The sequence below is a fragment of the Phoca vitulina genome, unplaced genomic scaffold, assembly GCF_004348235.1.
Source record: "Phoca vitulina isolate PV1807 unplaced genomic scaffold, GSC_HSeal_1.0 scaffold10, whole genome shotgun sequence".
NCBI classification, from domain to species: domain Eukaryota; kingdom Metazoa; phylum Chordata; class Mammalia; order Carnivora; family Phocidae; genus Phoca; species Phoca vitulina.
This window is the reverse complement of record NW_022589713.1, coordinates 25,240,562-25,264,086: the sequence shown is the minus strand read 5'-3', so window position 1 is coordinate 25,264,086 and position 23,525 is coordinate 25,240,562. Positions and strand designations below refer to the sequence as shown.

Sequence of the window (23,525 nt, the reverse complement as noted above, 5' to 3'; positions counted from 1 at the left end):
TTACAGGATATATACATTAAGCTTTCTAGGTCTAGCTATCATAAAGGGGTTGTACAAATGAAGTTCAAGTATAATTTTATCACAACTGGATAGAGTATGATTATATTATAGTGTTTTTCTCTCTTTAGCTTTATTACTAAAATTTATTCATTTTATTTTATTTGAAGATTTATTTGAGAGAGAATGAGAGCGAGAGAGAGCGAGATTTCAAGCACACACAGAGGGAGAGAGAGAGAGAAAAAGAGAGAGAAGTAGACCCCCCGCTGAGCAGGGAGCCCGATGCGGGACTCGATCCAAGGACCCCAGGATCATGACCTGAGCCGATGACTGAGCCACCCAGGTGCTCCAATTTATTCATTTTAAAAAACTGTCCAGAGTCCCTTTGGTACTTAAACTAATTGAAGACTTATATTTGCAAAGCCTCAGGTGGGCTTTCATTAGCTAGAATTGAATCAGAAAGAACAAGACCTAAAGACTTGATTAAAAACAGGAAACAAATTTTCCAAATAGAATATGGAATATATAACATTATTCTTCTGTAGAGGTGTTACCATTGCCCCTGTATTTCATGAATTACATCCCTGTCTCTTAAAGCCAGGCTCAAAGCCAAATCGAGAATCTTGTGCTTTAACCCTTCCTCACCTCGTGACTGCTCTCTTTATTGTAGCATTCAATCTGCACTTTTGCCATTTTGTGGCTGACAGATTGCTTCATAAAATGTTCTTGTTATTTGATTGTGTGTTGTCTCCCCAAGCAGCTTATGTAAGTATGACTTTGGGGATCAGGTACTATGTCATATTTCTTTGGTAAACCCCTCAGATACCTTGTGGAGTGCTTATGATCTCTCATTTATACATCCAGGAGAAGATCTATAATGGGGTGGGGTAACTCCTTAATTCTCAGAGAGTAAGAGTAAATGGACATTATTAGATTTTAACTCCTTCACTGCAAGGCTGGGTAATTTCAAGTGAATGGCCCTGATTGCAATGGTTAGAGAAGGGAACCTGACTTCAGTGTTTACTGAAGGAGGGGCCCCTTTGCTTGAAAAACTCTTTAATGAAAGAAAAATATGAGTGATATAATTCAGTTGACTTTTAATTAAACTCTGTAGCCCATACACTCTTCAGTTAGGTGCCTGTCAAACCAGTTACTTGCCAAAGTGGAAGTAGAGATAATTTTTCATGCAAGGTTGGTGGTTTGCAAAAGCAGTGTTGATAATAAAGCCAGGAAAATAGGACATTCATGCTGGTGTAATTTCCAGATTGGCCAGATTGATTGCAGGAATCAAGGACTTAATGTGCTTGTAGTCTCCATTAGATTTACTGTTTGCTGAAAAAACACATATCAAAAATAGAGCATATGACTGTTTTTGATTCTTCTGTGAATAACCATCTCTTTAGAGACATAAAAAAGAAACTTAGTACAGAGCCCCACACACTCCTCCTAAAATAAAAATTTCCTTATTTCAAGAACTATTTATTTGAAACAAAAGCCAGTCTTTAGGGCTGAAAACTTTAGGAACAAGTAAGATTGTGTTTTTGCCAGTCAACACTTGGAAGGTGTGTATGTAACACTGGCTGATGCTGAGCTTACTCCCCTAAGAGTATGGTTCTCACTAGGAAAGTGGTAAGACTTGTTTGCCAGATGTTAGGAACTGAACATATAGGCCTGTTCAAAATGGTAGCTTAAAACCATGTTTAAGGTTCTCACTGATGGAATATACCAGTGAGAGACTACAGAAGAAAGGAATAACAATTTGTATGAATGCAAATAAAATAAAGGTTGGGAATCTACCTCCAGATCTCTATATCTTGCCCAATTAGATTCATTCCACTTGCTTACTTTCAAGTTCTTTATTTGGAACTGGCCAGCACTTTCACAATTCTGTTGGTACTTATAATTTTAGCAGCCTTTAGTATGTTCCAGAGCAGTGCCTTTCAAAGTCTTTTGACTGCAATCCACAGTAAGAAATAAGATTTTGCATAACCATTTAATATATGATATGCATGTCTGATGATTTCTACTTAAAAAATGCTGGTTATGATTCATTAATTTCATATCCCATTAATGGGTCAATACCTGCAGTAGAAAAAATGGCCTAAGATTCTGGTATTGCTGCATATATTACTAATTTTTTAATTTTTTCATAGTTTCCTCCTTCTCTTCTAGATCTAGGAGCTCAGGATGCTATTTCTTAACTTGTTGGAGCCATTACAGTTTTAACTTATGCTTTAAAACCTGGAGCATGTAAAGTGTTCCTAAGCCTGCCATGGTCTCATTTTCCTAGTACTTAAAGGTGTTTACTTTCTCTCTGGTACCCTCACTTTTCTCTTCCAAGGCCTCAGACCTTTCAGAATAAAGGATGAAGAGGAAACAGTTGAGAAAAAATAAATGTTTAAAATAATAACCCAGCTTCTGCTTATAGGAAATAATTGAAGTAGGACTTCTGTTCTTTTTGGAAACAAAGCTGGCTGAATTGCTGCAATGTAAAGGTTATGGACTTCCTGAAATGGCACATAAGAAGTACAAACATGCTTTCAAGTGTATTTAAGAAAATACAAAAGTTTCTTAAATCAGGTTGTATTTATTAAAAGCAGAATACAAAATACCTTGGGATTCAAAGGTTGCCTCTTACAATGTTTATTCCCTAACAGATTCTAAATAAAACAGTTAATCATTTCAAGGGAGGTAACAAAAGTTTTAAGAATTATACATCTGGTTGCAGACTGAGTTTATTCAAGCTCTGAGACCTCAGTTTGTTCCTCCAAGTTTTCAACCATTAATAGCCCAAAACGATTGCTTCCCTCATACAAGCATCTAGTGTCTGAGGTGGTTCCCACTCTGTTCTTTGACCAGCTGGTACTGTGTTTCTTTTGCCTTCTTTTTTTTGAATTTGATTTACCCTTTGGTAGGAATAATTCAGCAGGGGCATATGACCTTGTGGCATTGAACAGGTGTTCGTATAGTTGCTTTGCCTTAGGGCACATGCTCAGGAGACCTTCTACAGAAGCTGATGTTAGCAGTTGTTGGCATAGTCCATGCACCAGGCTTCCACTATAGAGTCTGTTCAACGGGAGAGAAAAGTGTGTTGATAAAGCATAGGTTCAGTGCAGAGACAACGCTCATTAACATTGGCTTCAACAAATGCAGCTAAACATTGGGAATTCTTCTTCTATAAAATTATTTTATTAAAATTACTTAAAAAAAAACCTGTTCTTGAAGGAAGGAATGGAGTTGTTATTACAAACTTGGCTGATGATATTTAAAAACTTTATTATCAAAAAATGATAGATGCTTGCTAGTTCTGCAACCAGCCAAAAGTTGAGCAGGCCTCTTAACACTTCAAAGAAAAGGAATTAAAAATGTCCGATAAACCAAATAGGCCGTCTGTTGAAATATGAGAAAATTTAGTGGCATCATTTGCAAGTTCACTGATTCACTTGCACTGAGAACCTACTTCAGAAACATAAGATGGGATTAACTGGAAGCCACAAATTTAATATATAACTTAATGTCAGAGTTGATCAAGTGGTGCCTTAGCAACTGATATAGAACCATCATTTAATCAGTGTAAGATAATCATTTAATAAGCTCTAGTAATTCTGAGATGCAGGAACAGTCCTGCTGAAATCATGAAGAGAACTGTTCGGTCTTGTTTTTTCTCTGTTCTGTTGTAAAGGGATTTGTGGTAGCTAGAGAGGATCCAGTCAAGAATGACCTAAATTATTTAAGGAAAGGCATAAAGAATCCATAGGTCAAAGGCCAGTTAATCTTACTGTAGAAGGTTCTAGGGTTAGCTCAGATATTAGGCCTAGGGACATATTAACAATATTTACTGCTTAGGAAGCTTTATACCTTAAAACATTTAAAGTCACACCAGCATATTTTATATACCTCCATTCATATATCACTCATTTATTTGACAAATATTTGAGTACTTACTATATGTTAGGCCCTGGGGCTACAAAAGTAAATAAAATAGCTAAGTCCCTGTCCTCACAGAGCTTACATTCAAGTGGGGAGAGACAAAGCGTATCTATAATCTCAGCTCCATTTGCTAACAATCTCCCCTTTATCTTCCTCCCTCCCTCTGGGATTTCCTGGATCACCAGGAAGTCCCAATCCACTGAATGTAGTAGCACTTTTTCACTGGCCCACACTCCACTGCTATCTTTCTTTCTTACCCAGCTTCAACTACATAGTCCAACATAATCACTTCCTGGCAACAGGCTGCCTCTCCCTTCTTCATACTTACCTGGCAAAACAAAAACCCTAAAGTTCACTGAAGCATCTAATAGTCATCTCACTAGAATAAAAGCTCCATGACAACAGAGATTTTAAAAAAAAAATGTTTTGTTCACTACACTCTAGCACAGAGTAGGCATTTAATAAATATTTGAGTATGTGAACAGTATGCCAAGTGGTAAGAAATGGAATTTACAAAAATCCAAAAGAGTAATAGGACTAGATAGGAAGTAGAGAATAATATTCCAGAAGGGTAATCAGAAAAAGCCTTAATAAAGTGGTATTTGAAAAAGACCTGAGAGAAATGAAGGAATGAGTTATATCCTACCAACTGCCTCTTTTCTTACTTTACGGGGCTGGTTTTTTAATCTTTGATCTAATCATGGAAACTTTTTGGGAGTATGGAAAAAATTAGTATTTCTCCTGTTTCCAGCTCTTTGGCTATTATAGTGATCCAAGACCAATATACTAAGATTAATTTTTTAAACATAACTTAATGTGCTTTAAGTATAAATAAAAGTATTTACTTCTGTGTGCAGCCATCTGAACTAGTTTCCCGTGGTGCTTACCGAGTTAGGTCTGGTTCCGGGAGAGGAGTGGACAGCAGCTGATTGAGATACATCCCCATCTGCAGACAGCACTGCCACTGACAGAAGATGTGAGCTGTGTCTAAGTCCAGTCTCGTGCCCGGCCGCGTCTGCTCCTTCACTCTTTGGAATTCTTCATACAGCATCCTAGCACCATCCTCCCGCAGATCTTCCTTATCTAGACAAAGAAACAACCCAAGGGCAGTATTTCCAAAAACACTGTATAGCTTGTAATTTTCTCTCTATATATAGGACTTCGAATTCCATAAAGAAAAAAAATTAGTTTAAATAACCAAAATGCTTTTCTCTTCTGGCTCTTTACTATTTTAATGTCAATGTGAAAGCCTTGCTGTGTAAATTGAAATATTTATACTGAAATGCCTTTTTAATGACAACCTAACTTTATTCAACCCCAAAGTACTTATTTTTTTTCCTTAAAATAATATCTCTTCCACTGGTTTACTACCTGACCTTAAACACATCTGCATCTGAACTCTCCAAACCTTAAATCTGTCTCTCTGAAAAATACAAATTACTATTAAATATCATTCTCTTCACTGTTCTCGTTCACTAAGTTTCCTTCCATGGAGGCCCCTATGCTATAGTGCACTTAACACAGCCTCTGTGTTCAAAGCACACTTTAACTTCTGCTTTGTGGGAGGAAAACAAAAGCATGACTCAAGGAGAATATGGTCAGTCATCTCCTTCACACAGTAGAGAATAAGAGGCAAGAAGCAACAACCCTAGGAAACAAAGAGTGCTGCGTATGTTCAACTGTAAAAGCTTCTGCACGTTTGCTTGTGCAGGGGCGTACAAAATGATACCGGACCAACTGGAAAGTAATAAAAAGGAGGCCCACCTTTTACCAATTAGCGAGCAGCAAGGCACTGAGCCTGCCTGGGTGCGGGGTCCACAATTCCTAAAAGAAAAGAAACAGACCCTTGACATGCCCCTTCTGTTGGACTCAGGTAAAAACTTCCCAGGCTTGTGCCCTGAGAATGTTCTTAAACTATGATTATTATTCAGTGAGAGAAAACTAATAGAGGGCCTTCACTTGTTTGGCATTAAGTTGGCTGTCCTAGAACAATAGTGCCTTCTGACAACTACTCTCACACTTTGGGGTCCTGGAATCTAGACTAGTTCACTCTCATTTAACTTATTTTAAAAAGTAAACTCCAGAGTAGCACTATCCACCAGAACTTTCAGCAGTGATGGAAATGTTCTGTATCTGTGCTGTCCAATTCAGCCTCTAGCCGTATGTGGCTACTGAGCACTTGAAATGTGCGTGGTGTCAAGGAGAAGCTGAAGTTTTAATTTAAATAGCCACACGTGACTAGCGGCCATTAGATTAGATATTAGCACTGTTCTGGAGTGTGACAATGATTATACATGTTTAGATAAAGTGTTAAAGCATTCATAATCTTTTAAAGGGAGTAATTCCACTAGAGAATTGAAGTGCTCCAGTGCATCCTCATTTATTTCACCTGATACTTGAATGCAGCTGAAACTGCCTTAAAGTGTATTTCTATTATAGAAAGAAAAGTTACTATTTCTACCATCACTAACACACTAATTGAAACTTACAGTGGAGAAAAAGTAAAAAAAAAACAAAACAGCACAAGCATGAATGTTTATTATGGTTGTAGGTATTCAGAAGTTTCACCAATGGACAATTTTAAATCGGTTTCTAGTGATGATGTTGCCACTCTATTGATAGGGCCAGGGTACACGGAATACAGAATGTAACGGGCACATTCTACATTCACACTTCATAGATTAAAGCATTAGGTGCCACAGAGCAGGTGGGAGAGTACCAGCACATCTTCACTGCTGTGCCGTTGTAGTCAAGCTCTGCAGCACAGAGCCTGGCACACACAAGTGCTCAGAAACATCTGCCAATGAATGAGTGCTATTTTGTGCCTCTTCCTAAGTTCTGGATATAACTGATGGGAGTAAATAATCCAAAAATTTTTTCATTTCTTTAAACTTGTGATTATATGCAAGTAACATGCAAATATATACTCCTGGAATTTCCAGATACCTACCAGGGCTGGTTATTATGGCATGCAAGGGCCCCATCAGCATCCCTAGCAGTAAGGCCTGCAGGTGATGTAGCTTTGCCTTGGACTCTGTGTGCTGCAACCAGTAGCAACTGACAGAAATGGGCAGCTTCAGTGAAGAAGGGATTGATTCCAGGACGGTCCGTTTCACCTTCAGGGTGTCTAACAGAAGTATCTGCCGTTTGGCCAGGGACAGCTGAAAATACATACCAAACATCCTCCAAGTTACTCTGGGGAATGTCTGTTTTTTTTTTCCCTAGTATGAAGAGACTTTGATGCAAATGAATTACTCTGTCAGTTTATCATCTTCCTGTGGAAAGAAATCAGCCACATTCAAAGCATTGAAAACACTGGGTGCTTAATAAATATGGTTGAATGGATACATTGTCTACTCTCACTACACAGCCCTTGCTCATGTCATTCCATCCTCCATGTAGGCTGGTGAACATCTTCAGTGGATATATCACTTGGGAAGCTTGTTAAAAAATTTAGTCCTCAGGTCCCACCCCCTAAATTTTGATTCAGTAAATTTGTGAGGAACCCAGGAATCTGAATTTTAACTATTCTGCTTTGAGAAACAAAGATCTATACTTAACCCTACTCTTACTTGCCAGTGAATATTGAGGCCCCACCTTCTTCATGGTGCCATTACCGATCACCTCTAGAAGGCAAACTTAGGTTATATGCATATCATACAAGCTTCTGTTTGTTTGGGTCCTGTCTCATGTCCCTACCCAGGTGAATGTTTATTATCTTTTTTTTTTCCCACACAGGGTAGCTGCTTGTAGGTGAGAGAGATATTCAAGGGAGATGGTAATATTTAAGGACTACCTCACTGTACTTGCAGTAACACACCACACTCACTCTTACTCCGTGCTTTAGAGTGCACTTCAAATAAAAGCAAGTTAACAGTTATGAGGGTTTCAGGCTTCTTGAAATAACTTTATCTTAATGAATCTTAAGAACCATAAGGGACCTTCTAGATCACACGCTTCTACAAATAAGGAAATTAGGACTATTAAAAGGGCACCTTCAGAAGAACTTTATGATCAAACTTTAAGAGAGAAAAAAGAGTTGTATTCCTAGTGTCTACATGCAGTCAGAAAATGATTTCTGTCTTAACTTTTCTGAAAGGATGAAACAATTGCTCAGCATCTAAAACCTAGTTTGTAGTCAGTGTGTTGACAGCTGGGAATGGACATGTTAACCTGAAATAAAACACATCATAACTGACAAATAGTTTCATCACTGATGCATGAGAGTATTAAACATAATGATTTATAAACACTGGTTTTAAATTCTGATACTGATAAGCTTTTTAAAATTAAAAATTATGCAAAATGCTTTACAGTGTAATCAATCACTCCTATGGGAAGTAGCAATTAACTACTTAAATTTAGAGTAAAAAAACACTATGATCTCAACTGGTAGGAAGACATGCCAAGTAAAGCTAAACATGAATTCTTTTCTGATATATAATGCTTAAATTATTGGATTCTCTAGGCAAGTTACAACTTTTATGAACAAAGTGGAGTTTGGGCTTTGACTTTAGAGGTGTTCTATCTCTCACTAACTGTACAGCATTGGGCAAGTTTCTGAGCTTTTCTACAGTCTGATTATCTGTAAATGGGCTTATAATGAATTACACAAGATGTTTCATGAAATCCACCAGTTCTCAGCCCCTTCCAAAAGAGGAACTGCTGCTCACAGCCCTTAAATCTGGTTAGGTTTTACCCCATGTGACAACTCCTTTCCCTTACCCGGAGGTGAAGGAAAGCACAAACATGTAGAAGAAAACCCCACAGAGAAACAGAGACACCCAGAGAGAGGCTGGTCTTGGCACTGTCTTACTCCCAAAGAATAATCCACTTCCATCTCTCCTTATGATTAACCTCTCATTGGTTAACTTGAGCGGAGCTCTATCCACTGCAACTAACAAAACCAAAATGGAAACCCTACCCTACAGTGGTTACTGTGGGAATGAAATATAAAGTTTCTATTACAACAGCTGGCACAAGGCAGATCAAGTATTATTACTACCTCCAAGTGAACAGATAGCTATCACAAAATTTCTGTTTGTATACCTGCATTTGTCTTTGGAATCACATTTGCTCCTGATACCATTTAGAATTATCATGGGCTAATTAGAGTTAGCAACATTGAGCTAAATAAAGAATTGATGAGTTTATGCCTAGGGAAAGCCGAAAGATCTCACCACACAGAAAGTGAACTAAAATTTCACACTATTTTGAATACAGGTAAGTGATGAGAACACCTGTCATCTCCACTTAGCAAGGAGTATAATCATCATGCTACACTCATTGACTCAACTGGATTTTTATATGGGGGAAAACGTGTCCTGATCCCTTTGTCACACCATACACAAAAAATCAGTTGTAGATAGATCACAGATCTAAATATGAAAGGCAAAAAAACCGTCATGACCTTGAAGTAGGCAGTAATTTTCTAAGTAGGTCACAGAAAATGATAATCATAAATAATAAAAAAATTGGACTATATTAAAAACTTCTGTTCATCAAAACATACTAGAATGAAAAGAACCTACAGAATGTGAGTCTGTTTACATGTTATTTGACAAAGGACCCATATATAGAAATAAAAAGCCAACAGAAAAATGGGCAAAAGACTTTGAACAGGAAATTATGTAACAATATCCAAATGGCCAATGGGCACATAAAAGGTGCTCAAATAAGTCATCGGAGAAATGCAAATTAACACCCACCAAATTGGCTAAAATGATGCCACTATACAAACATCAGAATAGCTAAAAAAATTTTTAAAGGATAAAAAACAAGTGTCAGGAAGGGAGTAAATTAAGAGGAACCCTCATAAGCTGCTGGTGGGAATATTAATTGGTTAAACCACCTTGCAAGACCATTGGCAATATATCTTGTAAACTGAACATACGCATATCTTCTGACCTAACAATGCCACTCCTAGTGGTATATGCAATAGAAATGTGTCCATATTTTCAATAAATGATGTGCACCAGAATGTTCATAGCACTATTCATAATTGCCCAAACTGCAAACTACCCAAATGCCCATCACCTGCAAAATGGGTAAGTCAACTATGGTGTATTCCCACATAGCAATGAGATATAAATGATCTATAGCTTCTCACAGTGATGTGAATCTCACAAACATGTTGAATAAAAGAAGCCAGATGAGAGAATTCATATTATATGATCCCATTTTTATAAGATACAAAAAGTTAAAACTATTCAATGTTATTACAGGCCTGGATAGTGATTACAGGAGGTTGGGAGGGGGGGTGCTTGAGCCAGACATTAGGAAAAGCTGTTGGGGTGCTGATAATGTGTCTTCATCTGGGCGTTTTTTACATGGAAGTGTCGAGTTGGTGAAAATTCATCAAGCTGTACAATCGTCTGTGTACTTTGCTATGTGTACATACTCAGGGAGGGATGAATTGCAAAGAGGCAAGGGGAAACTTTTAGGAGTGATGCATACATTCATTATTTTAATTGCAAGATGGATTCACAAATGTAAACATAAACTCATCAAAACGCACACTTTAAATATGGGCACTTCAAAGTACGTCATTTCTCGATAAAGCCATAAAAAACTTTTTTTTTTTTTAAGATTTTATTTGACAGAGAGATATAGTGAGAGAGGGACCACAAGCAAGGGGGAGTAGGAGAGGGAGAAGCAGGCTTCCCGCTGAGCAGGGAGCCTGGTGAGGGGCGCTATCCCAGGACCCTGGGATCATGACCTGAGCCGAAGGCAGACGCTTAACAACTAAGCCACCCAGGCACCCCCATAAAAAGTTTGAAAAACTCTCCAACACAGCACCATTTATGTTGTGAGGAGAAATAATTTTAACAAAATATCATCATTTAGAATGTTGCTAATTTCAATTTTATTGGTACGGGTAAAGTTTTAATAAATCCCTTCTGTTTGGAATTTGACCTATGCTCAACTTTCTACTTCTGTAACCCTGGAAACGTGATAAAGTTAGTTGTTTTACTCAGCATGGTAAGAATGACTCTTGTAAAATTGCATCTAGATTTGAACTATAAATGAACTGTAAACACCAGATGGGGACATCATATAATGGGGCTTCCCTGAGCACAGTGACCTATATTTAGGCATGGCCCTGCAGGGAGCCTGGAAGCTATGTTTATGGAATTGTTACAAAAAAGGAGGGGGAAGGAGGCCAGTGAGACCTTTTCTTTCTTTAATTGAGATATAATTCACATGTTATAAATTCACCCTTTTATTTATTTTTATTTAATTTTATTTATTAAATTATTAATTTTATTAATTTTATTTAATTTTAATTTTTTTTATGGTCAGTTAGCCATCATTAGTTTTTGATGTAGCGTTCAATGATTCATTAGTTGCATATAACACCCAGTGCTCATCACAACACGTGCCCTCCTTAATACCCATTACCCTGTTACCCCATCTCCCCAACCCCCTCCCCTCTGAAATGCTAAAGTGATTTTAGTATATTTATAAGCTTGTGCAACCATCACTAATTCCAGAACATTTCAGCACCCCCAAAAAGAAACACTGTTCCCATTAGCAGTCATTCCTCATTGCCAAGGAGGCACTGATACCCACCTGATGTGGATCTCATTTCCTCCTGCCTGAGCTGGCACTAATGGGGAGATTAAAGAATTTAGTCCCTAGCCAACAGTGTAGGCCAGCTATTGGCATTACCACATTTCGGGCTGGATGCTTGTTCTTGGGGGAGCTGTCCGGTGCATTTTAAGATGTTCAGCAGCATGCTTGGATGCTTCCAACTTCCCAATAAATGCCAGTAGCAACAGCCCTCCCTCCCCCAACAACCTAAGTAGTGATAATCGGAAGTGTCTCCAGACATTGCCAAATGTCCCCTGTGGGAGGTAGGGGGACAAATCATCCCAGTGGAGAACCATTGGTGGAAACTGTTGCAAAAACTTCCACAGGAAAGAAAATCCTGATTCAAACTGCTGGGAAGCTATGGTTGCTGTCCTACATGCTTGAGTAGACCTACCAGGAATGGTCTATGAGAGTCTCATGAATCTGAATATTAGCTGAATTTAAGAAAACTCTGAATAGACACTGCAATTGGTATTTTAAGTTTATCTGCATTTAATTTGTAAATTTAATTGTGTTAGCATAAGCAGTTTCATATTTATAATTTTTTTGAGAGAGAGAGTGAGCCCAAGCAAGGATGTGAGCAGGGAGGGACGGAGAGAGAATCTTGAGCAGGTTCCATACCCAGTGCAGAGCCCTTCTCGGGGCTCGATCTCAGGACCCTGAGCTGAAATCAAGAGGCAGATGCTTAACTGACTGAGTCACCTAGGTGCCCCTCTATTTATAATTTTTAATATATTTATGTAATATTACAAACAATAAACACTGGGATCCATAAATTATTTTTTAGCTTGAAAAGTGGATTGGTCTGAGTGTTACTCAGGTTTAAACAACACTGAGTTAGGCTAAGATTCATATTTTCAATATCAAACTAATCATCATGATGCCATAAACCTAAAGCCTAAGAAAAAGGTCCTCATCGATAAAAATGAAAAATTAGACCCAAGCAAGAATTAGTATTAATCTTATTAATTGAAATCTGATGCAATCTAAGATATTCATTATGCTTATGATCAATACCTTCAAGGCACACTTCTTTTTGCAACTCAGAATTTTTTCTTTTTCTAAAGGCACATGACCCCAATTTATTAACAGCTAGTATCAACAGAGTAGTAGTAATAACTGCAAAATAACACAGACTACTGAAGTAGAGTGGAAATGGCAGATCTGGGGCTAAAAACCTGGGTTTGACTGCAACCCTCTGGCTGACATATCACACAGTAACCTAGTTTGAGTCCTAGTTTTCTCCGCTATGAAATGAGGGGACTAGAGCAACCAACCTCATTTGGTTACATTAAGAGAGATAATATGCATGAAAGCACTTTTTAACCTGTAAGATACTTTACAAAAATTAGATTAGTGTTACACTTACCTCAGTCAATTTGCTTAAGTCAGAATGATCCTTGGGCAGTTCTACTGCATTAACAATCGATGTTTTGATATTTTTATTAATCCTTTCCATTTCGCTGAAAGCTAGAGGCTGAGAAGGCATTGCATTCCAGGACATATTTTCCAGATGTGGAGAGGCATTCAAAAGAAGCCCATAGATGATTTGCCGGATGGGCAGAGATACTCTGTGGGCATTTGGTTGCTGCATATTTTCCACCTGTGTGTGAAGAATGGTCCTTCTTAGCACCAAAGCATCGCTGATGAAAGGAGATAGCTGGCCTTTGGCCAAAGCCACTAATACCCATTCTGGTAAGTCCAGATTCAAGGCGGCTGGACAGGCGTAAGTACCATACTGGAAAAAGTCCTGCAGCTTCACCTGAGATTGCTGGTATTCTTCCATGGAACAGCAGAGAATTTCCTTAACATTTTCACGATCCTTTTTGGGGAGATATTTCAGAACATTATCCAGTGCTTCAGTAGGGTCGGCAAAATGAGATAACCAATTCAGAAGTCCCCAAACTCGGTGATGTCTCCTCCCCTTAGAACTGGTAGCTCCAAGAGGAAGACGTACTTTACTTAAGAATGTCTCTATGATGGGCAGATTAATATGATCATTTCCGCATAGCACCGCAAAGAGAGGCAGTAGAGTTTTATTCATATTGCTGAAATGATGGCAGAGTGCATCCAGGGAAAAGCACTTGGCAGGGATATAGCAGTCTTGTGTGCCTTTGATAGTGTTCACATTTCTCCACTGAAAGCTATTCAATGGGCAAAACCCAGTTTTTAGGTCAAAGATGCAAAAGTCACTATCTGATGATAACACAGGGCAATTCCAATGATTAGCTAGTGTCATAATGTCCCGATCTGCTTCTGAAAAGCACTGGACAAAACACACCTGTAGCTTGACCAAAACCTGTATGAACACTTCCCGGATGAGTAAGGGACACACATACCCACCCCCACCAACAGAAAGGGAATGAGCCATCTGGATCTTCTCTCTAGCTCGATCCTTTAGAGTTTTAAGCTTTTTATCAGAAATGTCACATCCTCCATCTAATACAACATATGGACAGATATTACAAGCAAACAGTGATTCAAAGAATTTTTGTGCAACATCTGCAAAAGAATCATAGTCCCCTCCATACCGAAGTTCCAAGTTTGAGTTGAAGCAAAGCCGATGGAAGAGAGCATAGCCATCAATGACAATTTTTGTGTCTCGCAACTTCAAATCAGTGAAGAACTCATTACTGTGATCTTCCACAAAACTCATTAGTCCTCGAATACCCATGATGACTGTCTGAAGAACTGCCTGTTTAAAACACAGAACACACTTTCAATTGATGCTGCTTCCTGGGGACCAAGTCATCATTTCCAGCACCACAAACCAACAGCAAATATTATGAACAGCTCTTTAAACAGAACATATTAGGTGTTAGCATCTCAATTCTTACCTAGGTGCTCAAGCAGCTTTCCCCATGTGTAACAAGGCACAAATGCAATGGTTTCATGGAGTTTAATCTCTGGATAGGGATGGAGCCTGTTGGTTCTAAAAGAAAATCAGTTGAAGTCCATTACTGACATACTTATAGAGACTACTGTGGACTCTGATATTAAGATAGGTAACGGTCACCATCTTGCAACACAGAATATTTGTGTAGGGCCAAAATAAAAAGTCCTAAGCTATAAAAATGATACCCTCCTCAATCTCATAATTAATAAATCAGAGAGCACTGGGCTTCAGTTAACTAAAGTGTATAGGGTCAATGATATGGATCCAGTTTTTCTTTATTGACAATCAGAGTCTGGGAATTTCTTTTAGGCCTTGGCTTGTGTTAGGTCCCATCTTAATTGGCATAGTTTTGAGTAAGGAAAATTACTGCTTCATAAGCATGCAGGGGCTTACTCTCCAGTTTCACCCTAACCAGAGGCTCTTTCCATTTTCTTGTCTTTGCATATCTGGTTCAGTACCAAGAATATAGTTCCTTATCTGGCTAACTTAAGTCACAGGATGTGTGTTACTAGCTTTTCCTTTGGCCTCACACTCCAGTATGGCTCGGCATGGCACTGTCTTTATTTAAAACCATGAGATTTTGTCAATCATGGATTTCTTTTGCATTAATTTTGATTTTTAAATATACCGCATTAAAATATATTTATCTTGATTACAGACTTTTGGGGTACCCTCTTGCATTTTGCGCCCAACTCATTTCACCCTAATTTTAGCCCAACCCTCAGCACCTTATCCGGCATAGCAGTTATTTATGCCTTGTAAAGCTTCTGCGAACAGAGGCCATGTCACCTCATCCTAAACCAATTACAGGACCTTGCAACAGTTGTTGAACAAAAGCGAGCTGGATAGGAGAAAGGCGCACAAAAGGTCTGATGTTAGTAGTCAAACACAGGCCTTCATACATCACGCCACCACAACCCTTACAACTCGCTACCCGGACCAGCAGCAGAGCCCACCTGCATCTTCCTCCCAGAGCACCAGCCCTTCCATTAAAAGACTGCGGGAGCCTCTGCTGGAAACGCCCGCACATGAGACTCCAACCTCAAGAGCGGGAACCGGAAGTCTCCGGGTATGACGTAACTGGGAAGCTCGGTTCCATGAAGCCAGTGGTGCCAGACTGCGCCTGGGGCAGGTGCTCCCGGGCCTGGAGGCGCGAGGTCGCTAAAGGAGGGCCGGGAAGTAAGCTCCGAAATGGCGGCTGTCAGGTTAGGAAAGCCAGACCGGTCGGGCCTGATCGTCTTTCCCCGCCCACTTGGGTCGGCGCACACTTCCGCCTCGGGGACCCGCACTGGGCCGCCTCGCTCCGGCTTCCCAGCATGCCCCACGCTGTCTCCCTGGCAACGGTGCACAACAGCGGTGCCGGGAGGTACTGGAGCTCGGCGGCGCGGCTGCACCTACGTGAGACCTGCCCAACATACGTCCCAGTTACGGGTGGGACTGTGGGCATGCCCCGGCCGCCGCTCCTCCGCCCTCGACACCGAAAGGTATGCGAAAGGCGAAGGGCGCTCCTCGGGGCGTGCCGGGCTCCCCGAAGCAGGAGAAGGTGATGGCTTCAGGCTGCCCCATCCGGGATCCGCATCCGTGGGCCTCCATGCCCGCGACCCCTTCACTTCCCTCAGCTCCTTTCCTCCGGGATCTGCTCCAGTCTCCGGAGAATCAGTGTTGCCGGCGCCTCCTCCATATAGGTTAACCCGCTTTGCGAAAATGTAATTTTTAAAAAGAAGTTGAGGCAAGGAATGTTCGTTAGACCTTTAAGGTTAGCGTTCTACTTTAGCAGAATCTGGTGTCAAATCTGCTTCCTCTCATTTATTACCCGTGAGAGAACTACTTGACTTCAACCTGTGATACACTCTCCTTCCCTTGCCTTTTGCCCCCAACCAGCTAGTTTTACCTCCAAGGGTCAGTTTGCAGGAGGTAATCTCTCACCTTTCTCACGGTTCCCATCCAGCTTTCTAAATCTTCTCTTCCCTCCTCTCACCACCCCCCCCCCTTTTTTTTCCTCCCTTGGTCAACAGTCGGTCTGCTGGACGCTTGTTTGCCTTAACAAAACGTATTGAACACCCACTCTGACGGGAGCCAAGGATACAAAGATAGGGTGTGTTCCTGGAGCTCAACTTCATTCACAACCTTCATGAGGTGGGGGCGAGGGAACGTTGACAAACGAACAGATAGTTCTAGAATCTAGATGGCAGGTGACCTACTAGGGTAGCTCTGTGGTTGCACAGAGATTAATGGAATCGATGGCCTAAAGGTGGACTGGGGAAGGGGGTGGCAGGGCTGATGAGTCTGGGAACCTAGTCCCAAAGTGCTCTGAGGGCCTGGCCAGACTGCTTAGATGACACTGCTGGGTTTAAAAGCTCATTTACAAATAGGAGTCCCTGGAAAATTGGACGTCTCAGAACTATTCTGTCCTTCACTAAACAGGGACTGTTATCTCATCCCTAAAATAAGGAAAATTACTGGGTGATCGGAAGGGTTCTTTTCGGTTGAAAAGGCTGTGAGTCCATATATTTTTCTTAACACCTTAATTTGGCCAGCAAGTAGCACTTTTATGGGAGCACAGAAAGCAAACAAAATACACATGTAGAGGCCTGCTCTCCAATTGTTTTTTCAATAGTAGATTTCACTAATATTTTCTGTGATCTTTTTTTTTTTTAAAGATTTTATTTATTTATTTGACAGAGAGAGAGATAGCGAGAGCAGGAACACAAGCAGGGGGAGTGGGAGAGGGAGAAGCAGGCTTTCCCCGCCGAGCAGGGAGCCCGATGTGGGACTCGATCCCAGGACCCTGGGATCATGATCTGAGCCGAAGGCAGACGCTTAACGACTGAGCCACCCAGGCGCCCCTATTTTCTGTGATCTTGATAATCTGACATAATTTTTTATTTATTCAGAGATTTTGAGGTATGGGCCCCAGCTCTGAAGTTCCAACCCAATGCTAATGTTGTTTTAGTATGAGCTCATAGCCACCAGATGATTTGGTTTCTTTCTTCCCTTTTTTAAAGATTTTATTTTTAAGTAATCTCCACACCCGACATGGGGCTCAAACCCACAACTCCGATATCAAGAGTGGCATGCTCTACCCACTGAACCAGCAAGGCACACACCTCTTTTTAATTTTTTTTTTTAAGGCTGGTTACTAGAATACTTCTCACTGGCATCAGGTAAAACTTAACTGATTAATGCATTATTTCAAGAAGAAAAATGCTGTAAATGGACATTTACTGTTTATGCTTAAATTTGAGGATTTTTGTGATTGTCACCACCCTGTGAAGCTTGTTGGTCATATACCCCAAACTATACAGATAGCATCTTGTTTTATCATTATATACAATAAGTTTTTGTGTTATAGCTTTGGAATAGTTGAGTATGGAAACTTGACTCCAAGGCATAGACAGTCTTCAATTTAAAATCATGTTTTCTTAGATTTTAAACAAAACCCACTTTTCATGATAACTAACAAAACATTTTACATTTTGATGAAATAAAAGTGATTTTACTGGGCATACACTCATATGAAACAGTCCTACTTTTCATAATCCTGCTGTATATTTATAGTTCCTTGAGGAATTATAACACATTTATATTCAGCTATCATAAAATACAATTTGTGGTTTGAACCGCATTTGCACACTTCTTGTTTCCAATCCAGAGTGATTACTCTATACACAGTGTGTATAATAACTTCAGAAACTGGACCAGAATTTGTTTAGGATGGGAAAAAAATTTGTTCTGAAATCTTTATTCCTCTTCACATCTATTCTAATAAGTGCAAATACCATGGTTTAACGTCTGCAGAAAAAATTCTATGCTAATTTCTAGTTTAATCTGAACTCTCTATTTGTTAATCAAAACAGACATAAGATGGGAAGAATTACAAAAAGATTGATGCAAATGTATAAATTTAAGGAAATTATAGTGTTCTTATATTTGGATTTTTTTAAGAAGTAGGTGGGGAGTATAAATCTTAAACAGACTGTTTAACTGCAACTCACTTTTGCCATATTTGGATGTATGAGGGAAGGCTCTCTCCTTTTTTTGTTCTTTTAAAGATTTTGTTTATTCATTTGACAGAGAGAGAGAGAGACAGTGAGAGAGGGAACACGAGCAGGGGGAGTGGGAGTGAGAGTGGGAGAGGGAGAAGCAGGCTCCCACTGAGCAGGGAGCCCAATGCGGGGCTTGATCCCAGGACCCTGGGATCAGGACCTGAGCCGAAGGCAGATGCTTAACAACTGAGCCTCCCAGGCGCCCCAGGGAAGGCTCTCTTCTTGTGGAAAGACTGTCTTCTACTAGAATCTGCCAGTATCACTACCTTTTAACATTTTTCTCTCAAGTCATTAAATGTGGTGTCATTGAATCCACTATTCAAGGTGCAGGTATCAATGTCAAAAACTTATACCTATTGTTCGGAATACTTCAGCATTCTTTAGACCTGATCTCTGGTCTTTTCACTTTTAAAGGATTGACCGAAGCTACTTGGATGAATTTGGCCATCCTCTAGGAGACTTGAATGCTAAATTTCTATATACAAATAAACCATTTCTCTCTTGTTTGGAGCAATGCTGAAATTCCAAGAGGCTGCTAAGTGTGCGAATGGATCAATAGCCATTTCTACTTATCCAAAGACCTTGATTGCAAGAAGATATGTGCTTCAACAAAAACTTGGTAGTGGAAGTTTTGGAACTGTCTATCTGGTTTCAGACAAGAAAGCAAAACAAGGAGAGGAATTGTAAGTAAAAATACTTCATACAAATTTTGAGTTGGCTGCCCTGTATGTGTAGCTCTTAGCTGATTAAGAACATGGAGTACCATTTGCTCTTTGCATTTAAGATTCTAAGAATTTAGTAAGCGAAAGAAAAGCTTCTTGAATGGTGTCTTCAGATAAGATTTTTAAAAGCATTTCAGCAGGTGAGTGAAGTACCCAAATGACCCAGAAAAGGGAAATGGGGTAGATGAAGTGAAAATATCATTTTTATGCATACCAGAATCTCAATTACACCATCGCTTCCACTTAACTTGATTGGGACTTCTTGAATGAGAAAGTAAGAATTGTTTATAATGATGGCAATTTTAGAAATGTTATGAAATGCAAATAAATGATAATTCATACTAGAGGTGAATAGGGGGTACTAAGGGAAATACGGTATTAATTTTTTTTTGCTTCTATGAAGGAATTTTTCAAAGTCTATAGTCATACAGCTCACAAATTAGACATTTAAACCAAACAGGGGCTCCATCTAAAATTAGCTTAATAATATTGAGGACCCTCTTGTTACTTCCTTTTCTTTGATTTTGATCGGACCCTTAAACTTTCATAGTAGAGAAAAACTCATAATGCTGTTGGTTCGTATGTCTGTTACAGATAAGGATGAATCTTCCTTTCTAGCTTGAAGTTGTTTGAATTTGCTACAGTGAAAAGTTAGTTGGAATTGAAGTTCAGATGAGAAACTTGTACATCAGAAACACAGGAAAAATAGAAAGCAGAAGGAAGAACGATCCAAGACATCAGCCCTTAACTCCAGAAGAACAGACTTCCATCCCATAATCTGTTCTTTTTTTCAGAGGTTTTGAGGCTACTCTAAATTCTTTCAGCTTCTGCCCATTGGATTTAAAATCAATGTGATAAACATTTTCTACTTCTTAACATTACATAGGAATTATAAAGGTAAATGTTGATGCTACTATTTTATTTTCAAAATCAACTTTTTAAATGGTCTCTATATCCAGAAGTTTAAAAAGTAATTATCTAGAATTCGTAGTTTTCAATAAATTCCTGCATGAAGAATAGTGACAGTGCTGGTACTTTTCTGGTGTCCTTAGAGCATACTTCATGACTCCTATCAAAGAGAATTCTTCTCCATAAATCCTAGAGGTATGATTCCAGCCATGTAGAACAGGATGATAAATTTCTGAAAATTACTAGAGTACCTTTATGGAAACATTGAGAGTAAGACCTAAATCTGACCCAGAACGTGTAAAAGTCTCATTGTAAGTGATGTGGGGCCACAAGCCAAATGGTCAAGAATTCTTGAGACATTTTCGGTGCAAAAAGGTGCTTTTATTATAGCAACAGGGTTAGGACTCGTCGGCTGAAAGAGCTGCACATTGCTGTATGAAGCTGGTGGTTTTATGGTTAGTGCTCAAGGGGGAAGGGATGAGCAGGGAGCATTAGATCATAAATGTTTTCTTTGAATTTCTACTTGTAAAACTACTTTTGCAAGATAAAAAAAAAAAAAAAAGAATGTAGCAGCCAGTATGCATTTGATCTTTATCGAAACTGTGCAGGCTATAGGTCAGCCTCTGGACTAAAGGTGAATATTTTTCTGCTTCTATCCCTGATCATAAAGACTGTATTTAATTTTGGTTTCTTCAGTGAGTGAGGAATGTGAAGAATTTTAAGAGAATTCACAGGAGGGCTAAAAAGTTGAACAAAGGGATGCAAAATAATATATATGAAGACCAAACTTGAAAGCTTCAGACTTGAGATGGTGGGTGAGTAAAGTGTGTAGGTGTGGGGGGGCAGGGGGAGAGAAATGAGAGAGGAAGGGGCTGGTTGGTTGGGAAGTGATTTGTCAATAACTTTTCCTGTACTTGCACTACTAGTCTGAAAACACCTAACTTGAGCTGAATATGGCAGATGAAGCCTAGGTGTGTGGAATGAATCCAATAGTGAGGATAATTGACAAATTATTTGATACCAGGAAGTCTAGTGTAGAATCTCTTGAAAAAGAATCATCATCATCAGAATCTCTACAACGTATTACATACAGGCTACATTCAGCCTTCAGATGTGTTTTGTTTGGCCTGAATAGTGTTTCTTTTTTAGTCTAAATTAGTTGCCAGTATTTTAAAAGGGCAGTGTTGTAAAAATCGAGCTTTTCATTTCTCTTGGGGAAAATACAAACCAAAAGATTTGGTGACATTTGCTGACAGATGGGCGGAGGTGGGTAGCAGCCGCCCCCTTTAGTTAGACCCTGTGCTCTTTAATTAGCCACGTGCTGCTACTCTTCACTGTCTCTTATACGCAGCTGTATCACACCTTTCTACTACCTGCCTGTCTTTGTAGACATTTGATTTTAGATCAGTTGATTTTAGAACTCTCTGCTAAAATCATGAAGAATCATGGCTATGGCTGCTCACAAAATCCTAGAATGCTAGAAGGAAGGCTGTAACTTGTCACAGTTAAGACCCCAGGCTTTGGAGGTGAACAGGTCAAGATGTAAAGCCAGTCTTGTTCTTAACTATAAGATTAAGGTTATGCAGTTTCCTAATCTGAGCTTTAGTTTTCTCATCTGTAAGATGGATGTAATACTTCATTGGATTGTAATAGGGCTAAATAAGATATCTATCTATCTATCTATATGTATAGAACATCAAGATAAATAGATATTATATAATAAAGATTACATAATATATAAATATAAGATATATTTATAAATAGATAAAAATTTATTTGTAAATAGATGTGTAAAATATAGAATATTATCATATTACCTTATGGATATCATTCAATAGCAGTTGAGATTCATCTTATTTGTAAATAATCCAAGTTAAAGGAATAACTAAAGGAAGCCTAATAAAACTTTATCTAGTCACCACCCAATAACTGCAATTGGCACTCTCTATTGAAGTGGAAGTTTTTCTTTTGCATTCTACTTTTAAGAGAGAAATCTCTCAAAGCAATCTGATCTCAAGGATGTGATTTTAAAATCTTATTCAAGGATCTTTCTTGAGACTGTAGCAATTCTGTTGTCATCTCTTCTTTTTTATCTCTATGACTGTCCAAAAGCAATTGATCCTCAGAATGTTGACCTTTTAGCTACATAAGATAGCAACTCATCAGTGATTATGTTTAATACGTACAGAAGCAGAAAACTAAACTCATATTTTTTTAGATTTTTTCCCCAGAGTGTTGACAGTTGAATCTTCAGTTTGTGAGCAAAGCACATTAATTAGTACCACCCATTCGCCAAGCAATTTGATTAGATAAGGTTTTAAATTATGCTTTACATATTAGGCCATAAACATAGGGAATTGGTTAATGTCAGAGATGGGTAGAAAATAATACTTTCTAAAAAGATTTCTATGATGTTTTGAACGCAGTTCCCTTAATAGATCAGAGTAGATCTGACTCCACACCCCTAATCTTTTGAGATTATAAGGAAAGTGTATCATAACCTTATATACCAGACTGTGTCTTGGTATCCCTAGTTAAAAGAGTGACTTGGATATACCATGAGTCTGAGATGGTCCATAGGACACTTATTAATAGCCCATGTGAAATCTAAGTTTATGTAATATACAGTTTTAGATTTAATCAAAAAACTTGACAAATAGGAATAGCTATTCTTTTCCATCAGAGTATTGCAATTTATCATTATGCCACTTGGGGGCAGCACTCTACCATTGACATTTTTCATATACTGTGAATTTGTGCATTTTAATTACAATGTAAGTACCACATTCCTTTATATTTTTATTGACTTTCTGCATTAGCTATGGGATTAGAAAAAAGCTACAGGCATGACATTTGATTAATGTGTGTTTAGTGAGAGTTTTCTTTTTGGCATAAAGATCTGGCATTCCTTTTTTAGTTATCACAGTAGAATAAAATTAAACTTAAAATGAGTATTGAATGGCACAGAGGTTTTTTTTTTATTCTGCATCATGAAATTTATAAAACAATATTTGGGAATATTTTCTTTCATAATTATAGAAACTCTGGTCTAAGAAATGTAAGGATATGATAATGTTAACTCATATTCGTAAATAAATACTCTTCTAATTCTACTTCATAATTTTATATTTTGGTTAAGCTGTCAGACTCTTTTTTTAAGCAAACCCACAGATTTGGATGAGCTAAGAAGTTCTTTGGCCCTTAGCATAGTGCATGTAACTTAATAGAAAAGAGATGTTAAGGAAGTAGGCTTACCCTAAGATGCATGATTGAACTTGCACATGATTACTTATACATGATTAATCATGGCCACAGTTGCAATGAATTTCAACATTCATCTTATCAGCATAGAATTCTGGTTATAATGGTGTTTTAAATTTCACCAACTTAAAATACAGTGACATTATTATTTAGAGTTGATTTTGTGCTGTA

General features: G+C 38.7%; 3 protein-coding genes across 13 annotated transcripts in view; 2 read left to right on the top strand and 1 right to left on the bottom strand.

Annotated features, from left to right (window-relative positions):
- ATP2C1 (ATPase secretory pathway Ca2+ transporting 1) overlaps positions 1 to 5,389 on the top strand; it is a 161,335-nt gene extending 155,946 nt beyond the window's left edge. For both annotated transcript variants that reach the window (XM_032408706.1, XM_032408707.1), the window contains exon 28: positions 4,785 to 5,389. In XM_032408706.1, the coding sequence (XP_032264597.1) occupies positions 4,785 to 4,856 (72 nt within the window). In that variant the 3' untranslated portion in view covers positions 4,857 to 5,389. The remainder of the gene's footprint in view (positions 1 to 4,784) is intronic.
- Positions 352 to 15,540, bottom strand: ASTE1 (asteroid homolog 1). Of its 3 annotated transcripts, none has more exons than XM_032408717.1 (6): positions 15,458 to 15,540; positions 14,358 to 14,452; positions 12,890 to 14,215; positions 6,878 to 7,088; positions 4,815 to 5,010; positions 352 to 3,063 (listed from the first exon to the last, which is right to left on the bottom strand). In XM_032408717.1, exons 3-6 carry the CDS (start codon positions 14,192 to 14,194, stop codon positions 2,733 to 2,735), a joined length of 2,043 nt encoding a protein of 680 aa, XP_032264608.1. In that variant the 5' UTR covers positions 14,195 to 14,215; positions 14,358 to 14,452; positions 15,458 to 15,540; the 3' UTR covers positions 352 to 2,732. The 3 variants fall into 3 exon arrangements, with proteins under 3 accessions (XP_032264608.1, XP_032264607.1, XP_032264609.1); XM_032408716.1 differs by having other exon boundaries at positions 15,373 to 15,459; XM_032408718.1 differs by lacking the exon at positions 15,458 to 15,540 and adding an exon at positions 15,373 to 15,449 and having other exon boundaries at positions 14,358 to 14,443.
- Positions 15,541 to 15,723: 183 nt separating this feature from the next.
- Positions 15,724 to 23,525, top strand: part of NEK11 (NIMA related kinase 11) — a 237,990-nt gene continuing 230,188 nt past the window's right edge. For 4 of the 8 annotated variants that reach the window (XM_032408710.1, XM_032408708.1, XM_032408713.1 and 1 more), the window contains exons 1-2: positions 15,812 to 15,900; positions 18,877 to 19,145. In XM_032408710.1, the coding sequence (XP_032264601.1) occupies positions 18,976 to 19,145 (170 nt within the window). In that variant the 5' untranslated portion in view covers positions 15,812 to 15,900; positions 18,877 to 18,975. Of the gene's footprint in view, positions 15,901 to 18,876; positions 19,146 to 23,525 lie in introns of all 8 variants that reach the window. The other 4 variants (XM_032408715.1, XM_032408711.1, XM_032408712.1 and 1 more) reach the window with 3 other exon arrangements.

What these genes read in the sequence shown, in the direction of transcription:
- ASTE1 (XM_032408717.1), bottom strand. Translation starts at nt 14,194, where the DNA reads ATGGGTATTCGAGGACTAATGAGTTTTGTGGAAGATCACAGTAATGAG. An exon ending in TGCCATAATAACCAGCCCTG is followed by an intron (nt 5,011 to 6,877) that starts GTAGGTATCTGG and finishes TTCTTTGTCTAG; the next exon opens with ATAAGGAAGATCTGCGGGAG. An exon ending in CCGGAACCAGACCTAACTCG is followed by an intron (nt 3,064 to 4,814) that starts GTAAGCACCACG and finishes CCCGTTGAACAG; the next exon opens with ACTCTATAGTGGAAGCCTGG.